This window comes from Quercus robur, chromosome 3, assembly GCF_932294415.1.
Source record: "Quercus robur chromosome 3, dhQueRobu3.1, whole genome shotgun sequence".
Taxonomy (NCBI): Eukaryota; Viridiplantae; Streptophyta; class Magnoliopsida; order Fagales; family Fagaceae; genus Quercus; species Quercus robur.
The window spans coordinates 44,739,578-44,759,949 of record NC_065536.1 but is presented as its reverse complement, the minus strand read 5'-3'; the positions used below and the strand labels follow the sequence as shown (position 1 = coordinate 44,759,949).

The window sequence follows — 20,372 nt, the reverse complement described above, 5'->3', positions numbered from 1 at the left end:
AGGGCCGTGTAGCTCACTATTGATTTTTCGGCATCATCAAATAGAGGTGGTAATCTTTGTTAGGTTAATTAGAATTTTCATTTTCACAATCTCTCTTAGTTTCTTATTATGGTATCAAAGTGAAGCTTCTACGTATGGTTTTCTTTGTTTCTGTTCTTCCTCTTTCTTTCATCTTCCTCGGAAGCTTGAAGTTCATTAATGGCTACTGTCACAGTCAATGCTTCTACTTTTGAAAATCCTCCTTCTTTACATGATTCATCTATGGCAGATGATCCTTTGTTTCTACAACATGGATTTAAGCAAATAATATGGTAGGAACTTGGATCATCAATGTAGTTTCACCAAGAATTCAAGCTAGCATCGTTTACATGGATACATCTTTAGAGATTTGGAATGATCTTACAGAAAGATTTTCACAATGAAATGGACCACGAATTTTCAATTTGTAGAAAGAAATCTCAAAGCTTACACAAGGTGAAACTTCTATTATAGATTTCTTTACTCAATTGAAAGTTTTATGGGATCAATTGCAAAACTTCAGTCCTTCTCCTATGCGTACTTGTGGTAAATGCATTTGCAATGTGAATCGAAAGTTGACTTATTCACAAGTCAAAGAATTTGTGATGAAGCTTCTCATGGGATTGAATAAGTCTTTTGCCCAAGTTAAGACCCAAGTTCTGTTGATGGATCCTTTACCACATATGAACAAAGTGTATTCTTTGTTAATCCAAGAAGAGATGCAAAGAAATTTTGGAAATGGATCATACTCTAGAGTAGAATCAACAGGCCTTGCTTTAAAAGGGCAAAACTTCACTATTAATGCTAGTTCTAGACATGGTATTAATCCTCCAAAAGGAAAGGAAAGACCACAATGTATAAAATGTGGTAAGCTGGGGCATACAACTAATAAGTGTTACAAACTTCATGGATTCCCACCAAGTTTCAAGTTCAAGAACAAGAATTCAATGGCACATCAGGTTTCTTCCACTGATTAGTCTCAGGAATCAAGTTGTGTTCCAATTTAGCCATCTTTGTCTTGCACACCAGATCAGTTTCATCAACTCTTGGCTTTGATTTGTGCTCACAACCAACCATTATCAATGAATTCTTTTCCAGCTGCTTATGGAAAAGAACTTCACATGGAAAAAAATGTGGTTGTACCTTCTTTACCTTCTAATTTTGTGGCAGGTAAGATGTCTTTTTTTTTTCTTGCTTTGCAGAACCAAATTTTCAGCATTCAGTCTTTCCTACCAAGGTTATAAATAAAAGGGCTCGTAGTTCTAATACATGGGTCTTGGACACTAAAACAACTGACCATATTACTTGTTCTGTGAAATTGTTAACAATCATTACTGCTATTACATAAACTGTGGTAGAACTGCCTATAGGAGAAACAACTAGGGTGACACACATTGGAACCATAACTTTTTCCTCTAAATTGACATTGACAAATGTTCTGTGTAACCTTTTTTTCTTTCAATCTTTTGTCAGTTAGTACTATTATCAAATCACATCCATGTTGCCTTTTTTTTTCCCCCTTAATATTGCTTCATTTAAGACCTTACATGTTGGAAAACAATTGGAGTAGAACAAGTTCTTGATAGTCTCCACTTGCTGCAACATTCTAACCCATCTCAAGTCTCTTCTTCTCTTAATTATTTTTTTTTTCTGCACATCACATTGATGCTTTTACTTTTCTTTCAACTGCTTCTGCTACATCTAATTCATCTTTAGGCATTCTAGATTGAGACACACCTGACTCTAAACTTCATTCCTTAAGTCATGTTTTATCTATTCTGCATAATTCTTGTAATAAAGATTGTATTGTTTGTCCTTTGGCCAAACAAAAAAGATTGATTTTTCCATTCAATAGCAACTTGTCTAATTGTTCTTTTTATTTGATTCACATGGATGTGTGGGGTCCTTGCTCTGTTCCTAATTCGGAGGGCTTCAAATATTTTCTAACAGTTGTTGATGATGCCACTAGAGCTACTTGGATCTTCCTTATAAAATCCAAGTTTGAAGTTAGAACCTTAATACTTTCTTTTTATACTATGGTCCACACTCAGTTTAAAATTAAAATCAAATCAATAAGACCAAACAATGCTTTGGAATTTAAGGTCACAGCTTTTTATAAATCTAGTGGAATCATACACTAGCAAAGCTGTGTTTACACTTCACAACAAAATTTAGTTGTAGAGAGAAAATACCAACACATACTATCTGTGGCTAGGGCATTGAGAATTCAGTCCAATCTTCCACTTTATTTTTGAGAAGATTGTGTTTTGACTACTGTCTACTTGAACAATAGACTTTCCTTTCCACTTCTTAATCACAAAACACCTTTTGAACTCCTATTTCATAAACCTCCATCTTATTCTCATCTCAAAAATTTTGGTTGATTATATTTTGCTTCTACTATTGCTCAAACTAGAACTACATGTTTTTTTTTTTTTTTTTTTTTTTTTTTTTTTTTTTTTTTTTTTTTTTTTTTTATCTATACTACTATTTAAGGGGCTTCCCCTGTTTGGATTCCTCAATTTTTTTTATTCAAAAATGACCCTATACTCTTATGTTTAAGTAGAGACAAAACTAAAGGATAGTTAGGTAAAAATACATATCTAACTTGCACTAAAACATTGCCTACAAAGTAGGAACAACCTTTATTCAGGATTTTTGAAATGCTTCAACTACCAAAACCCACATTTTCAAAACAAAAAAAAACAAAAAAAAAAATCACTTTTTTTTCAACCTTTAATAAGTCTATTCTTTTTATGAAAAAAAAAAAAAAAAAAAAAAAAAAAAAAAAAAAAAAAAAACCCTGCTCCCAGTTAGAAATGTAAATAATTTTTTAAAACAACATGCAGTTTACTTTTTTTCTACGGATGTATCATTTCATGGTGGCGAAAAAGAAGGAACCCACTTCACCACTCGGTCCACTCTCACTCTCCCTATTACGATCACTTTCTCAAAACACAAGTGCAAGCAATCAGTTCCTATCCAAAACAAATTAAGAACAAAATGCCAACTTCCTTAGTTAAATTCTTCTTCTACATTCTCTATTCCCTTTCCTTCACAGGTACACTCTTTTCTCTCACAACATGGCAATCTTTAAAACCCTTCAAATATGTATGGTATAGTTGAAAAACTTACATCGTTGCCTATTGTTAACTTTGTTTTGCAAATGGGACACATATGGCCTGGACTTCTTGACACTGCAGGCCATTTAACCCCAAAAGATGGTGGCTTTCATCTCTATAGTGGTGAAGAAGTAGTGTTTGAAATTCCGGAAAGATGGTTTGGAAATATGGGGCAGACAAGTTTGTTGCTTTGATAGGTTCATGCCAAACTAGTTTCATCTCATTTTAAAGCATTTAAGTACAAATTAATTAAACTGGTTCCTCCTATTCTGATTCTAAAAAAGAAAAAAAAATTCCTCCTCTTCCATCCCTTAACATTTGTTTTATTTTTCATCCACAAACGCATAACACTCATCACATCCCTAGGTATTTTATGATTAGAAAATATAGTAATCCCAAATCATAATAGATTCAAATTATTAACCTTTACCAAAAAAAAAAGAAAATCAGAGGCTAGTTGCAAATAATGAGGATAATTTTGTCATTGGACCTAATTTCCTTCACATTAATGGCTAATTTAGATAACATAGACACATTAATTCAATTATTTCAAATTAGGGTGTCAATTAAACAAATTGATAGTTTTGAGGGGGAGGGAAAATTGTAAATGTGATGAAAGTTTTGGTTGAGAAAGTGTAATTTACCCTTTTGTTCATACTAAATGGTAACCTATGTTTTTTAGAGTTAATAATGTTTTAATTCCTTTTATGAATTTTAAAGAAATTGTATAGGAAAATAATAATCATTTTATGATGTTTAAAGAAATTGTATAGGAAAATAATAATCATTATATTCAACTTGGTTCGCTATGGATGGAGAAAAGAGAAAGTGGAAAAACAAATATTTTTCTATATATTTTGTTTAAAATAAAATAAAAAGGTATATTTTTGTAATAAGAGAAGCTATCGCTCTAGGTTGATATTGAGGTGTTGATTCTTGTTTGTTTAATTTGTGAAGTCTATTATTGTCGAATAAGAAACTTGTATTTGAATCTTGTCTAAATTATTATGATTTAATTTTTTTTTTAAACAACAATCATTTTGAAATTGATCCATAAATTTCAAATCTTACCATATATATGAAGGGTAATTCTATCGTAACCCCTCTAAAAAGGGAGGGTACGGTACCCACTAGTAGGTAATCTATTATGCAATGTTACTTTTTTCTCACATTTGATGGTTTTATTCTCACATTGTATAGTTCCAATATCACATATGATCTTTTTTTATCACATTCGGTGGTTTCCTTACTTTTTTCTTATATTTGACGGTTCCATCCTCACATTGTGCAGTTCCAACATCACATGTGACAGTTCTTTTGTCACATTTGGTAGTTCCCTTATTTTATTTCTCACATTTGACGGTTTCATCCTTACATTTTGCAGTTCCAACATCATATGTAACAGTTCTTTTTTCACATTTGGTGGTTCATTTATTTTTTTCTTTGACGATTCTATTATCACATTGTACAATTCCAACATCACATGTAACTGTACTTTTGTCACATTTAATAGTTCTTTTATTTTTTTTTCTCACATTTGACAGTTCCATCCTCATATTGTTCAATTCCAACATCACATGTGACAGTTCTTTTGTCACATTCAGTGATTCCCTTACTTTTTTTCTCACATTTGACGGTTCCATCCTCACATTGTATAGTTCCAACATCACATGTGATAGTTCTTTTGTCACATTTGGTGGTTCCTTTATTTTATTTCTCACATTTGATGGTTCCATCCTCACATCCTATACTTTCAACATCACATGTGACAATTCTTTTTTCACATTTGGTGGTTCCCTTTTTTTTTTTTTTTTTTTTTTTTTTTTTTTTTATCACATTTAATGGTTTCATCGTCCCATTGTGCAATTCCAGCATCACACGTGGCTGTACTTTTGTCACATTTGGTGGTTTCTTTATTTTTTTTCTCACATTTAACAGTTTCATCCTCACATTGTGTAGTTCCAACATCATATATGACTTTTTTTTGTTACATTGGTAGTTTTTTTTTTTTTTTTTTTTTTTTTTTTTTTTTTTTTTTTTCACATTTGATGGTTCCATTGTTACATTAAGCAATACCAACATCACATCTCTTTGTACTTTTTTCACATTTAGTGGTATCCTATTTTTTTCTCACATTTGATAGTTTCATTATCACATTATGCAATATCAACATTACTTTTGACTATAATTTTGTCACATATCTCCACGTGCTTGTTAACAAGTTAGTATTCATCCATTTGAGCCCAAGGATATCAGTCAGTAATATCCTCAAAGATTGTGCTCATTCAAAAATTTATATACTCATGCATTACAAAAATGAAAATATACAGAGCGTATTGGTGGTTTTAAGCTAGTCATACTGAACAAAGATGTGTACGTATTACAAGAACAACACAAGGTTGACAAACATATATATATATATATATATATATATTTGGTGGTCTAGCACAACCTCCAATGCATGTAGAAATCTGTGGAAAATTATTACCTTGCACACGAAAATGAACTGATGTGCATAAACCTTCACTTATGAGTTATGATCATAGATCTATATGCCACCTTGACCTCAAGGTTCTGGGAACCTGTCTTGGGTAGTTGAATCTTGGACAAGATGGAAGGGTCCAAGAAGTTGTAGTGCTCGTGTGTCAATCAAGAGTACCACCCCATGCCCATTAATCGTCCCAAAAGCCTCATGGTTCTTAGGAAATGGCTTCCTATCAAAGTATATAATGAATTTTCTGGCAGCTCTGTGGAGGTTTATGCTTCTTTCTACAAATTTTCCATCCCTTCATCCTTCAGTTCTTCTACCTGCACTCCCTTTTTCTCTCTTTCATGAACAGTTGTATTACTTCCATCAAATACAGCATGGGGGTTTTGCATTTATGCCCCACATTCCAATTCTCAACATAATAGTAACATAATCCTTACTTTCTTATTTCTCTTGTTTGAGCTGTTGAACTCTTTTCAACTGGAATGTTCGATATTTTATTAGTCTTGGGCAAACCTAAAATGGAAGACATTCCTTGATCAATCGCTACTTTGGTCGTCCTTTAATTGCTAAGAACATGCTCTTCTTGAATCTTGGCCAACGCAAATTTAGTGTTCAAGGTTGTGGGGTTTAACACACTAACTGTAATTCTGATCTCATCGCTTACCCCACTGAAGAAACAACTCAATTTGTGTTTCACATGCAGGCCTTTCAACATGTTTAATAGGCTTTCAAATTGAGCCTTAAACACTGCCAAAGTTGATGTTTGCTAGAGTCTTGTGAGGATTTCCACGGGATCATCATAGGAAGTAGGTTTCAAACCTGATTTGCAATGCTCTCATTAAGTCTTCCCAACTAGCGAACACAAGATTCTTTAGCATCTTAAAGCCATACTAACCATCCTCCATGTGTAAATTCAATTTGTAGGATTTTCTGCCCTAAACTTTGAAATTTCCAGTTCTATTGCCATCTGAAGGTAGAAAATGTCTTCATTATTCGTTAGAACCTCTATTTCCTGGTAAGCAGAAGTGTTGTAGTTGAAATATTAATTAGTCTTGGTTGGCCTAGAGTTAGTTGCTTTATCTACCTGTAACTAACTGGCTAATTAAATCCTTAATCAACTATAATCTTGTAACAAAATCCCCACAACCCTTTATTGCAACTAATAATAAACAATTAAGATTACATGCTACAACATTTAGGCTCATTTGGTTAAGAGTTCGGCAGATTACTTCAAAGCATGCCATGGTACAAATTCACAACCAAGTCTTCTGGGATTCATTTCCATGCAACCTGTTATTCATAAGCGCTAACTACTTGGGAGGACATTTTTTTTATCCAATTCCAAGCAAAGGTTTCAACCTCCCCTAAACTAGGAATGTGCAGTCACTTTAACATAATCAGAATCACGTAAGGTTAACATAAAATCAGTCCTACCAACCATGACCAGTCCAATTTTCTCTACAGGTCAACCAACCGATTGCCAAAGTTAACATCCAAATGTCTTTAATCATGGGTTCAGGCCTCCCAGACCTCGAAAGAGAAGAAAGCAAAAGCAGAAAGGAGAAAAGAGGAAACACAAAAAGCTAAAAACAAAGCCCCACAGGCCCAGGCCCTGCACTGCCGCCCTGTCATTCAAATAAACAAACTCTTTCATAGTTAGTTATTTAATTAAAGCTATCAATGAAAAAGACAAGTTCCAAGTAAATTAGATCTCATAATCGAAGGTTTTTTTTTTTTTTTTCATTTTTTTACAAAATACATCATCTATGGTTTTTCTGTATCACTGCTAACTTATCCAACACACCGAGAATTATCAACCAACCAAGTTCCCAGGGGGAAAAAAGAAAAAAACAAAAACAAAAAACTGTTACATTATAACAAAACACTCACCCAAGTATCCATGAAAGCAGTTTGATGTACAACAAGTGCCTCTTCATATTTTAACCGAACTAGTGTATTTCTTCCTATAAGAATAAAATAGCATGGTGATTGGTGAAACATCCTTCCGAAGGCAGACTTTTCTTCAAGTTCAGCACGACTTCAGTAACCAATTTCAACCAGCCAGGTTAGCAATTTTATCTTGGCTCTAAGATCAGAATTTTACCCTTACCACAATAGTTTAGGCCATAGAAAGAACTTCATAGGCCTCCATTAATTTTCTGTCTTTCTGTAAAACCACGTTCCATTTCAAACTCACCAGCCAACATTCGTATATCAGGAGACATCTCCCAGTTCAGTTTATGATCCCAGTTTGTGCGTCTTGGCTGGGCACCACACCTCTCCAATCCACCAACACTTTCCATCTGACTCTGTATATCTTCAAAATCTTCAGCAGCAACAGCTTGCCTTTTTCCAGTCTCTATGTCAAAGCTTCTCTTGGGAATTTCCGGGCTCATGGCATGGCCCAATGGCATTGAAGTGGTGAACACAGAAGATGAATCCCCTTTAACCTTTGCCCTGAAGTTGTTCCTAGAACTGGGAATTTTAGAAAAGAAGATGTCCACAATATTGAGAGCACACCCACGGTTATAAGGATTCATCTTCCCATCATACCGGTACCGGAAATTCTCATATGTTGTCTGCAGAAATGCAATACATGACTTAATAACTAAATAAAATCCAATGGGAACCACAAACAGTGATAACGGTAAAGAGGAGAAAAGAACCTGATTGGTGAAAATTAAATAGAGATGAAATGCTGTAAGACCTCCAACAAACCAAGCAGCTACAAATGTGTATAAAATCAGAATTCCCGAAACAGGGCACTTCAGGAAAGCCCTCCAGAGATTACAATCATGAGCATCCATTATTTTCCTAATGTTGACCCAGCAGAAGGCAAAAACATATAGGCAAAGCATGGTTGTGGAGGACACAAACATGAAGAAGAATCTGTAATTCCTCTGTAAGAAAAACACTTCAACCTTGTTAGGACTATGAAAGGAAAACATATTTCTTTCCTATGAGAAATATCATCTCTTGAAAGTCATTTAAGGGAGGAACTAGACATAGTGAATCACATACGTATGCACACATCCAAGAATGACAGTAAGCACATAAAGAGAAAATTCATCTCTCATCCCAATTGAGGAAACAACCATCCATGTTTGACTGCAAAACTCATTGAATAGAACTCTTGATTTCTTTAAGAAAGTTAAAAAATATAATTATCAATTAGTCCCTCAATCCCATTTTGTTGATCCTATATTCCATTTTCGGATGTCCCAAAATATATTCCTCTATGAATAGTCAATAAACGCAATATTGACGGATGGATTAGGATCCTCTAGAATTCTTAGGATAACTCGATCATGAAGTTCCTAAAATCCTATCCATTCATTTTGATTTGAAATGAGTGAATTGGATTTTATAACATCATCAATAATTTAAATGGATACCAAAGAGATGATACTCAATTTTTTTTAAATGTCAATGATGTGATATAATCCAATGCACTCATTTCAAAATGGATGGGTAGGAATTTAGGAACTCCACAATGGGATTACCTTAGAAACTCTAGATCTTTTTTTTTTTTTTTTTTTTTTGATAGGATAAAAACTCTAGATCTTAATCCAGTATTGATAACTTTCCTAACTTACACTTTACTTAATTTAAAAAGTCAATACCCCTATTTCATTAAAGTTTATATTAATGAGGATAGTTATGATAACTTAAATATTTTTATTTTGAAAGACAACAAATTAATGATGTTTTCATGAAAAGTTGAATTTTCTAAACAGTCCTAACAAAATAGGACAGGAGTATAAAGTAAAGAACCAAACCAATCATAATGATTACCAACAATCTTCCAATCCAAATGAGATTATCCTATTCTCAATATAGCACCTTGCATTAATCCTTCCAAGATAATTTGGAAATTTGTGCAAGTAGGAAAGCTATTCGGGAAGCTTGTTCTACTACAAGGGAAAACTCCATACAAAGCACCACAGCAATTTTGGTGATAAAGCATCTTCCAATTTATTATTAATTTCCCTGATAAAGAAACTCCCAGGAACAAATCTGATTATTGGAGTACACAATGCCAAAATTTTTTAAGAAAACAAGGAGATTCTGCATGATTCAGGTTAACTCTATAATAGATGCATGTGACATGTTAGAACTAATTACATTTGAAAAACTACTGATTCCTTCTGTCAGGAACTATGCAATCACTTCTTAAAAAGAAAAAAAGGAATTATGCAATCAATTTTTTTATAAAAATATTTATTAATAAAACACATAGGAATTACATAATCACTTCAATGCAATTTCAAGAATAAGTAATTGCAATTTGCTCAATTGAATGCAAGTTTTATACTGCATCAGATAAACTATTTATACAGCATCAGATAAACTATGTAATTTGAAAATCCACGTAATCTTTAACAGTTTACATGATTTTAATAATTCACTTCAGCCAAATGAGATCCAGAAATCCAGTGATCTAAGGGGTGAACCCCTAAGAGGACAGGTCCAGTAGCTAAATGTAGAATAGAAATATCCCAACTGTGCTCTTCATACTACAATTGACGAATTTCTAGATTGATAGATATATTTCCAATGATTATAATCATACTATTGAGCATCTACCATTACATCCCCCATTTACAATGCATGCACATGGTTATGATGTAAGGGGATAGCACAAGATGAAAGGAAGCAGACAAGGGAGCTCAAGGAAGAATATACCAGCCCAAGGAGGTAATTAGGTTGGAAGTGCATAGGACGATTTATAAATGTATGTGCATGTGTAGGCACACTTCACTAACGCAACATTAATGACTGTAGATAAACACATCTAAAACATAAGCTTTAAATAGAAACAAAATTAATTTATAATTGATGAAGAAGTTGAGCATAAAATTGTATTCTAGACTTTAAATATAATAATAGAACACTAAAAGAATTCATAACATATAGTATTTGTCAACGTAAAGTGCACAATCAGAATGCCTTTTTGTTTTACTTCCAAGATTAAAGATTTTTCCTTGAATGAATTTCATAATTTTTTCAAGGGTTTTACTAACATATGCCCTTAGGGCATATGTTAGTAAACCATTTTAGGTAACTTTTTGACAGCTTTTTTCGCTTTCCCTTAAAAAATTTCCTAAAATGGATGATTAATGTGTGCTCTAAGGGCATACATTAACCAGACCCTTTTTTCAAACCCAATTTTATCTCAAGATAGTTTAAAGTTGAAACATTGTTTTCATGCAAGATGCAAGTTTCTAAGTTAGGAATGTGACAACTTGATGTGCAATAAAATGCAAAAGCAACTGACAACAGTTTAGAGCTAATATAGTGGTTGGCATCCAAAAATAAGCATCCTTCACACATGACTTGAAGTGTGCTAAACCTCAACATTTTCAGAACCTTATAATCATCCACAATGATAATCAAGAAACTACGAGAAATGAGGATACCCAAATTACAATTCAAGTAAAAAACAAAACAGGAGAAGTTTTAAAATGAAAGTACCTTCCCAATACACTGTCCCACCCATGGGCAATGGTGATCAAAACGCTCAACACAGTTATTGCAAATAGAACAATGAGAGCATCGTGGTGGGCGATATAGCATGCAAGTTTGACAATATTTGACCTTAACAACTATGCCATTAACCACAACTTCTTTTATGGGTGGTAAACTAGGAGCACCATTCTGATTTCCAGGCCAATCAGCAGAAATACTTGAGCCATCACCCTCATCTTCAGGTTCTGGAGGATGTGAGTTACGAGGAATGATACCAGGATCTCTTCCAGACGTAAGGAAGAGAAGAATTATAACCTACAACAGTTGACATCTCAAGAACGTTAATTATTAAATCTTTAATGAAAGTTGACAATGCAAAGAATATGCAAGATGAAAAACTGTCAAACATAGTTTTTTTTTTTTTCATCACATTGTTCAACTCAATTAAAGATAATTTACAGAATGCTACAAAAACACATTCATCAGATATATACATGACTTCATATTCAATAGACTAGTATTTTGTAATTTAACAAATTTAAATTATTCCATTCCTTTTGCTCCATTTGAATCTCATACCTTATATATCCTTATTTGGCTCCCAAGAAAATGAGAAAAGAATCAACTCAACTAAATATCCACAGTCATAGCTGAGTCAAACTCGGATTTCCATTATCTAATCAATCGTAGTAACATAAAAGCTTTTCCCTTTTCCCATGTCCTTATTTTCTCGTCTCCTTAAGGAAATATAAGCTAGATAAAACTTGATTTGTACATACCAAAGATTCCAAAACTATTTTTTACTAAAGCCAATATTTCATTACCATCTCTTAGGAAACAACATCTAATGAACTTAGAATCCTATGTGTAAAAGATTATGGAGGCACGCGCACAAGCACACACACAGAGTATGAAGTAATATAAAGAGGAAGAACTCACATATCCTGTGAAGAGAACACATATAGCTATAATAAGATTGGCTACGGAGTGAGGGAATTCATTAACTAGCTTCGGAGAAACAAAAGAACAAAACAGAATTACTGGCATCACGATGAGAAACACTGTAAGGAAAATCGACCTCAAATCTGGACCAAATACAAGCCTGCCTCCGAGGCAAAATCTCTGCATCAAAAAAAGAAGTCAGTTTTCTAAGCTAAGCTAAGCTAAATGGTTAAAACAAATGGAAATTAGTTGCTCACATTGTTTCCTTTCCAAACTTGATAAACAAGAGGGGAGGGTCCATTGGGATCGATGATACGTCTATTGGAGTCGGAAAGCTGCTGTTGAGGTAATGGTTTCGTTGTGTACATTTTGCTTTGCATTATTGATAAATAGTAATGCACAACACTACTACACAAACAAATACAAATACAAAATACAATCCGTGTGTCTCTTTTTGTGCATTTGGATTTTGGAAAAAAACCCACCCGATTCTGCTACGATCTCCTGTAACACAGTCCCTTCTGTTTCCTTTCCCCACCAATCCAAAAGAAATACCGATAAAATGTACCTAAAATTTTGCAAAATCAAAGCATATCTCATGTCAATAAAAAAGTTATGTTGAAATTGTTGGGACAAAAAAACAAGAATGATGAAAATGAAAATGATTTTGTTTACCTCAGTGGATAGGGGGAAAAGTGCAAAACCGATCTCCAAAAGCTGCCAAGAATTGAGAAATGAAAGGATTATGTGTTGTTTTTGGTAGCTAAGAGGTGGGTTGGAGGGGAAATCCAAAACCAAAAGACACGCCCACCACGAAATACGCAGATACTCTGATGTGATTATTAATTAGAGATTAGAGAGTGATGAGATGAGTTTGACTGCCTTCGTGGCTAAGGCCTATTCTCCGCTACATATGTGGGATCGCTGGTTTTCACGATAATGTCGCGACTCTCTTTACACATACACATACACATACACAACACCTACACAGTTGCAAGGGGGGACTGTTTGCCGGAGCCACCTCTCTCTCTCTCTCTCTCTCACACACACACTACCTGCACTTTAGTCTTTATCTTTACTCTCTCTTCTTCTTCTTCTTTATTTCTGAATATCTTTATTACTCTCTTTTTTAGTCTACGCTCCTCGCCACGGACAATCAATTACGCTATATACTCTCTCTTTTTCATCAATGCGCTAGTACTGGTATGGTTAGCAATAGACCAAATTATTCCGTATTATTAGTAATTAATTAATTAATTAAATTTTGTTATTAGTTTATGATTGTATTATTATAGAATATTCTAAAAATAAATGTTATTTTAAATTTCAGTTAGTTCAACTTGTAAAATCTTTTATCGTCAAATAAGAGATTTAAGACTAAAACTAATTAATCTCTTGACTTGTGATAATAAAGACTGAAAAGTAATCACTAATGTCATAAATTTGAAATATTATTATGGTGGAGTTTAGATCCATGTCTTGAATCTACGTTTTCAGCAATTGTGTGTTTTTAGCTTTTTTTTTTTTTTTTTTCTCTTTTTTTAAGATCAGTGCCTATGTCATTGTTCATTATCCATGAACAGTGATTTTAGGCTTATAAATAGTAAAAAAAGGGTGAACAGTAATTTCTCACACATTTAAAAATTATTTTGCTATAGTGTTTTTAGTTTTCAATTTTTAGTTTCAGCAAAAATAAGTTATATTCAAACGGACCCTATATCTGTCAATCAAAAGGTAATTTTTCCTCCCAAACAGTAGTGTGTTTCATTTCACTAAATAGATTAATGTTAAACTTACTATTAATAGGGGGGGACCAAGTGCATATTTATTGTACAACATAATATTAGTATAATTTTTCAACTAACTATTGGTACTCTCGTGCCCTATTTAATACTTCTTAACAAATACAAATTTTTTATACTATTTTTTGTGTTTCATTTTATATTCAATCAACTGCCATGTGTTTAATTTTTTTTTTTTTTTTTTAAATTTTGATTTTAATAAAAGTTAAACAAATACATAACAAGTTATAATTGGTAAAATAGAAAATAAAAGACAAAAAGTTGTACAAAAAATTTAAATTCCTAGCTAACATACTGATAATTTGTACCTGTATAGCTCAACTACACTTTCTAGTGTTTTTAACTTAGACTTTAAATCATATTCTTATCTTATATATTGATAATTTATCTTTCTTTTATTTTCTTTTTGACCAAATCGCAATTTATTTTTGTTGTTCAATTTCAACCAATGACTTTAATTAAATTCAGTATTATATATTATTACTTGTGGATTGGATCGGATCGGATTCTGATTAGTTCCAATGCTGCTTTTTTTGATTGCTTTCCGCTGATTGTGAAAAAGAAGGGGGCTAGGCCTAGGGCTCCGCACTTGTCACGATCTATTCCAACTCAAGAGTTTTCGTTTCCATCGTTTTGCCAATGTTGTTGCTAAGAAAATTTATTAATGTTTTGTTTGGTGCAAATTGTAGTATAAAATAGGAAGAGATGAAGAGACTGGGGGACGTGGGCAAGTCACTCCAGATACAAAAAGATAGTCAAAAGTAATTCCATGACAGCGATGTGTTTGCAACTCCCAACGTGCATTAGAGAATCTTTGGTTACGACAATGACACGTTATACCTTTCCTTCTGTCTTGTCCCCACGCTACTTTTTTATTTTCCCTTTTCCTTTACTGTAATGGGCCTAATTGCTTTTTTTTCTTTTCTTTTTTTTTTCTTTTTCTTTTTCTATTTTCCCCTTATTAAGCAAGTAGAAATGTATAATGTTTTTATTTTTTTAAATCATAAACTGGTAATTAGAAAGTAATTTGGGTGTACTATAAATACATTTTTTTTTTGTATAGATTATAAATTTTATCATAAATTTAATTAATAAGACTTACTATTATGTAAAAGGAAAGAATATATATTTATAATATTTCTGGAATATTCTATTATTTTCTTGTACTACTTAAAATATGTTAGGAAGTATCAAAATTAGTTAAGAAATTCATCTACAAATGGATAAATTTAACTTGAGAGATTAACTTATCAAAAATAAACTAAATAAATTAGTGTATAAAATATAATTTTTTTTTTGTTTTATTTAACTTTACTCTTTTTTTTTAAACCTTCTATTTAACTTTACTTATTTGCCCTTTAATCTTTATCTTTAGAGACCATACTTTTTGAGATTACTTTGACAAAGTATTTGTTCAATATCATTTTTTTTTAAATGGCAAATTAAATTAGAACAAATTTGATTCAACTCTTTAAAAAAAAAAAAAAAATGATTCAACTCGTTTGTAATCATACATTTTTCAATTATCGACACTTTTAAAAATGTATTACCAATAATTGTAGTTGTGTCACATATGTTGTTATTGGAACTTAGCCCAACACCTGAGATGACGTAATATATATGATAAAATCAGTTAGTGCTAACTTGATAAATTGTATTTGTGGTGGAAAAGATGACCTATTAGGCCCAAAGCCTCAGAACCCAGTAGAATAGAGAAAAGGGGAGACCAAGGGAATAATATAAGGTCCGGCCTAGTAAGTGCATAAAATAAAGGGAGGGGGGTTGGCTGCTGTTTAGGCTTAGACACCAAAGACACCTGAACACCCGACAAAACATAACCCGCCAAGGTGCCTTTCCTCCTCGACACGTAGCTAAGAAGTTGAATCATCTCTAGGAGGATCAGGAGTAACAAGGAGACTGTGGAATGAGGATGGTCGAGGGACAAGAGAAGATAGCACCTAGAATCAGTAAAAATCACCTCCACAGTAAATTACTATACCTACCAAATTGATTACATTTGAAACCGAATGATCCCTCTGAATAGTGCTCCCCACATCATATGTCCACCACTCCCAAAGGAGGAAGAGACCCCTGATAGGACAAATATCCTCCCCCTATAGCTAGGACCTACGGGAAGGAGGGCTAGGAGTTAGTATAAATACCTCCTTCTCTCTAAATAGGATGAGAGAGAGAGAGAGCTCATAGCAATGTAGCTCCCATTGCTCGGTCATAATAAGATATACATTAGCCTGTTCATCCATTCATTTGTCCTTGTTGTGAGAGACCACGCCCCCGACCCGTTTTGGGATTGGGCTAAACTCATGTAAATGGGGGTGAACATGTTATTGTCTCTCAAAATGAAGGTTCAACTAATTATGTTTTTCCCTTTAGATTAAAGATTTTACAGTGGAGTCACCACTTAATTATTGGAATAATTAAGAAAACCAAAATTGAAAAAATCATCATTATATTGATTTAAGAATGAATGTACATTGATTATAAGAAATTACATGACTTCGGTCCTAGATACAATCTAAGATAAATTACATGACTTTGTTTCCAAGTTACAATCTAGAGATTGAGAATTATATGGATAGGCATTGATCTATCAACCCTTGGTCTAAACTTAGATGTTATGTTATAAAATAGGAAGGTGTTAGGCACCCACCTTGCCCAGCAAAACTAGTCTTCTAGACTATGGTAGCCAACATTCATGTCACATCATCCAACATGTTATCAATCAATTGCATGTTTAATGTTTTGCTTGAATTTAATGTGTGTGCATGTGATAAACCCTAATTCAATTTATTATTACTTGTATTTGGATTGAAAAATAAATTCTAGTGAATGTGAGTGAATGGTGATATCCTAGATTCGAGGACTTGAGAGAATTATGAAACTAACATGATTTTCATATTTTGGATGTGGATTTAAGATCAAAGTTAGTGTTATACATGAACATGTGATGACCAATTGAGAACATGTGAAGAACGCATATGGACATTTAAGAACATTCAAACATATTCATGGAATTTATATAATCACTAGCATGCTTTAATCTTAAATTCTCATCATAGCAATATAAAAAACAAGTTAGGGAAAATGATTATACATACATGCAAGATCCATACGGTGGAGGAGGCTCTTGGTGGAGGTCCTAAGGTTGGAGTAAAAAAGAAGAACTAGGAGAGCGAGAATGAGTCTCACTCAACACCTCACGAGTTTCAAAAAGACTAAGATATGACAAAACTGCTCTACTTCACTAGAACTCAAGAAGGGAGAAGAGAGGTGTTTTGTGTCTTAGAATAGAGGAGAAGAGGGGTTTATATAATAGTGGTGAAAAAAATATGAATGGAAGGGCAATTAATTAGGGTTGACAAAGGATCAAAGAGAATCATGAACTTAGACCCTATTTCAGTATATAGAGAAAGCTGGTGCATTAAATTTGGAGGATGGTGGCAGTGATGAGCAAGCAAAATGATTGAGAATTTGGTTTTTCCCATAGCTTATGTAACAGCCCACAGAGCCAAATTCAAAAAATCATATCTTACTCAATTCTAATGAAATTGTATTGTTCTTGTGCTCAAATGGAAGTCCCAGATGTCTAGTTTCTGGAAAAATTAATCGCACTCACAAATTCAAAATATTCTGGGAGATATTAATGAAATGGTGAGCAAAGGTCATTTGTTGGAAAATAGTTTCAATATAGTTAACATTAATTGGCCACAAATTAGTTTCCAATTAACATTAATAGGCTCCAGTTATTTCCATTTCAAAATTAATCAATTCCAAATTTACCTTAATTAAAAAGATAATTACACAAATTACTTATAGAATAATTAATGTTTGATTATCTAATTAATTAAGTATGTTCAACCTTACCATAACCTGTAATCCTAATCAATCAAATTATGATATGTCATTAATTTCAAAATAATTATAATTATAACTAATTGGAATCAATTGTTCATAATCATATATAGTCAGACTCAATTTGTGATAGTAAATCTTGGCCATTAAAACTTGATTTGATGATAACTTTAAATCTGATAGTCCGATTAAGGCTAAGGACTAGACAATTTGGTTGGTACAACATCAAGATCATTTTGATAAAACGAAATTAAGGATCTAATGGCCAAAATTAAGATGCCTATTTCCAAGGTAAAATTACTCTTTAACCCTCCATGTAAGATTAAATGCAGGTTGCAAAATGAGGTGTCAATAGAATGCCTTTCATTGACGAATCTTAAAAAACGAATGTCAATGTATGAAAAGGACACCAAACTTTGCAATCAGTATTTAACTGTGGTGAATGTATGATGAATGTAGATCAAAATGTGGACTGACATGTAGTGGATCAAAATGTGGACCGAATCTCAGGGAAGGTTGCCTACGTAACTCTTAGTGAGAGGACCAGGTCCAAACGTAGTTCATGCATTTAGGGTTTTTTTTTTTTTTTTTTTTTTTTTAATTGAAAAAAAATGATTACAAGACATGCTTACCAAAGGTCAAGACAAAATGGGGATTTCGGTCGTGCATCCCAAAGGACCAAAGATCATGAATTTTGGACGTGCTTCCTAGAGGTCCGTTGAATTTGAGTTTGAATTTGGACATGCTTCCCAAAGGTCTGATGGATTTGAATTTGGACATGCTTCCCCAGAGGTTTGATGAATTTGAATTTTGGATGTGCTTCCAGAGGTCTGATGGTTTTGAATTTTGGATGTGCTTCCAAAGGTTTGATGAATTTGAAGTTTGAACGTGCTTCCTAGAGGTCCAATGGATTTAAATTTTGGACGTGCTTCTCAGAGGTCCGATGGATTTGAGGTTTAGATGTGCTTCCCAGAGGTTCGATAGATTTGAATTTTGGATGTGCTTCCTAGAGATCCAATGAATTTAAAGTTTGTACATGCTTCCCAGAGATCCGATGAATTTGAATTTTGTACGTGCTTCCTAGAGGTTTGTTGAATTTAAAGTTTGGATGTGCTTCCCAGAGATCCAATGGATTTGAATTTTGGAAGTGCTTCCCAGAGGTTCGATAGATTTGAAGTTTGGACATACTTCCTAGACGTCCAAAAATTTCTTGTAAGGCGTTATCCATGCCAATGTGTATGGATCTTTTGCCTTAGCTCCTACAAAATAAATATTTTCAATTAATAACAAAGATATTCATTGAAAAGAATTGGGCATGCCTAGCCAATGCCCCTAGTTTGGGACATCTCAATGCTTGGAAGATTGCTGAGTGTGGGATAGTTAACTTAATGTTGCAACCACAAGGAATATGGAAGGAAATTGCAGTCCATCATCTTTTTTGGAGATTTTTCATTTGAAGATGTGTTTTGAACATTTTTAATGAAGATTTGTTCATGAAGATTTTTCCATTGAAGTTTTGAAAAGATTTGTTCATTGGAAATTTTTCCTTTGAAAAATGGAGATTTATCTTGGAGATTTTCCCTATAAAGATTTATTTTGGAGATTTTTCCATTTGTTCATTGAGACTTTTCCTTGGAAAAAAGTTTTGGAGATTTTCCCTTTGTAGATTTGAATATTTTTAATGAAGATTTATTCATTGGAGATTTTTCCTTTTGAAGATTTGTTCATGGAGATTTTTCCTTGAAGATTTATTTTGAAGGAGAATTTTCCTTTTGAAAATTTCTTCTAGGGTTTTTTCCTTTGAAATTTTGAAGATTTGTTCATCAAAGATTTTTTTTTTTTTTTTTTTTTTTTTTTTTTTTTAAAAGTGAAGGTGTGTGTGAGAGACCGGCGTTTGGAAAACCTGAGTGCTCTCAAAAAAGGGGTTAGGCATTGGCACCTTCCCTTTTTAGGATTCAATGGAGTCCACTTATTTTATAAGTAAAATAAGAAAACTTTACAATTTACAATATATCTTGAATAGTATGCATTTTCATCGATTGGAAACAGTTTACATCTTGGTAAAAAGAACTTTACATTGCTTTGATTCCTAGATCAGCCTATGAAAAGGAGTTCCCTATGGAAAGCGAGAGAGTTGTTTGTTGATGGAAGAGGAATCACCGAGTTGTTTGATTCAATGGTTGGGAAACAAAGCTCCTTAGAAAGGATCGACCAAGAAGGAAATAGGGGACATCTCTTTGTTAGGTAGGGCCAGGGATCACAAATTAGTCGAATGAGTCCATCCCTCTGGCCTATATATCATGTATTGGTCGATCTGACTGGCGACTCCTGCATCTCTATGGGGGCCCTTCATACAAGTTTTTTGCAAGGAGTCCCTCTAGTCGAATCAATAATCAATAGAAGTTTATTTATCTAGCTTTTTAATCGACGATCTACTGCTCCCTCTTAGTTGCAAATGCCCATGCTTTGATTCGAAAGCCCTAGCCAGTGATGAATCCCCAATAAGATCGGAGTATTGAATTCCTTGCCTCACCCTGAGATGAGAGGGAAGGTCGGGCTAGATTATAGGATGGGAAGGTATTAGGCACCCACCCTGCCTAGACAGAGTCTGGTCTTCTAAACTTTAAATGACCATTAAGTACCCATATTCAAAGTGTG

General features: G+C 33.4%; 1 protein-coding gene across 2 annotated transcripts; it reads right to left on the bottom strand.

The window, feature by feature from the left end:
* Window positions 1-6,757: 6,757 nt before the first annotated feature.
* LOC126718039 (probable protein S-acyltransferase 6) lies at window positions 6,758-13,164 on the bottom strand. Of its 2 annotated transcripts, XR_007652808.1 has the most exons (7): window positions 12,718-13,164; window positions 12,300-12,610; window positions 12,040-12,222; window positions 11,107-11,415; window positions 8,298-8,531; window positions 7,522-8,210; window positions 6,758-7,256 (listed from the first exon to the last, which is right to left on the bottom strand). XR_007652808.1 is itself a non-coding variant. In XM_050420062.1 (6 exons), the coding sequence occupies exons 2-6, from the start codon at window positions 12,420-12,422 to the stop codon at window positions 7,770-7,772; spliced, it is 1,290 nt and encodes a 429-aa protein (XP_050276019.1). In that variant the 5' UTR covers window positions 12,423-12,610; window positions 12,718-13,164; the 3' UTR covers window positions 7,485-7,769. The 2 variants fall into 2 exon arrangements, 1 of the variants encoding a protein (XP_050276019.1); XM_050420062.1 differs by lacking the exon at window positions 6,758-7,256 and having other exon boundaries at window positions 7,485-8,210.
* Between the last annotated feature and the right edge of the window lie 7,208 nt (window positions 13,165-20,372).

What these genes read in the sequence shown, in the direction of transcription:
- LOC126718039 (XM_050420062.1), bottom strand. Translation starts at nt 12,422, where the DNA reads ATGCAAAGCAAAATGTACACAACGAAACCATTACCTCAACAGCAGCTT. An exon ending in AAGTTTGGAAAGGAAACAAT is followed by an intron (nt 12,223 to 12,299) that starts GTGAGCAACTAA and finishes TTTTTGATGCAG; the next exon opens with AGATTTTGCCTCGGAGGCAG. An exon ending in TGGGACAGTGTATTGGGAAG is followed by an intron (nt 8,532 to 11,106) that starts GTACTTTCATTT and finishes TTTTTCTTACAG; the next exon opens with AGGAATTACAGATTCTTCTT.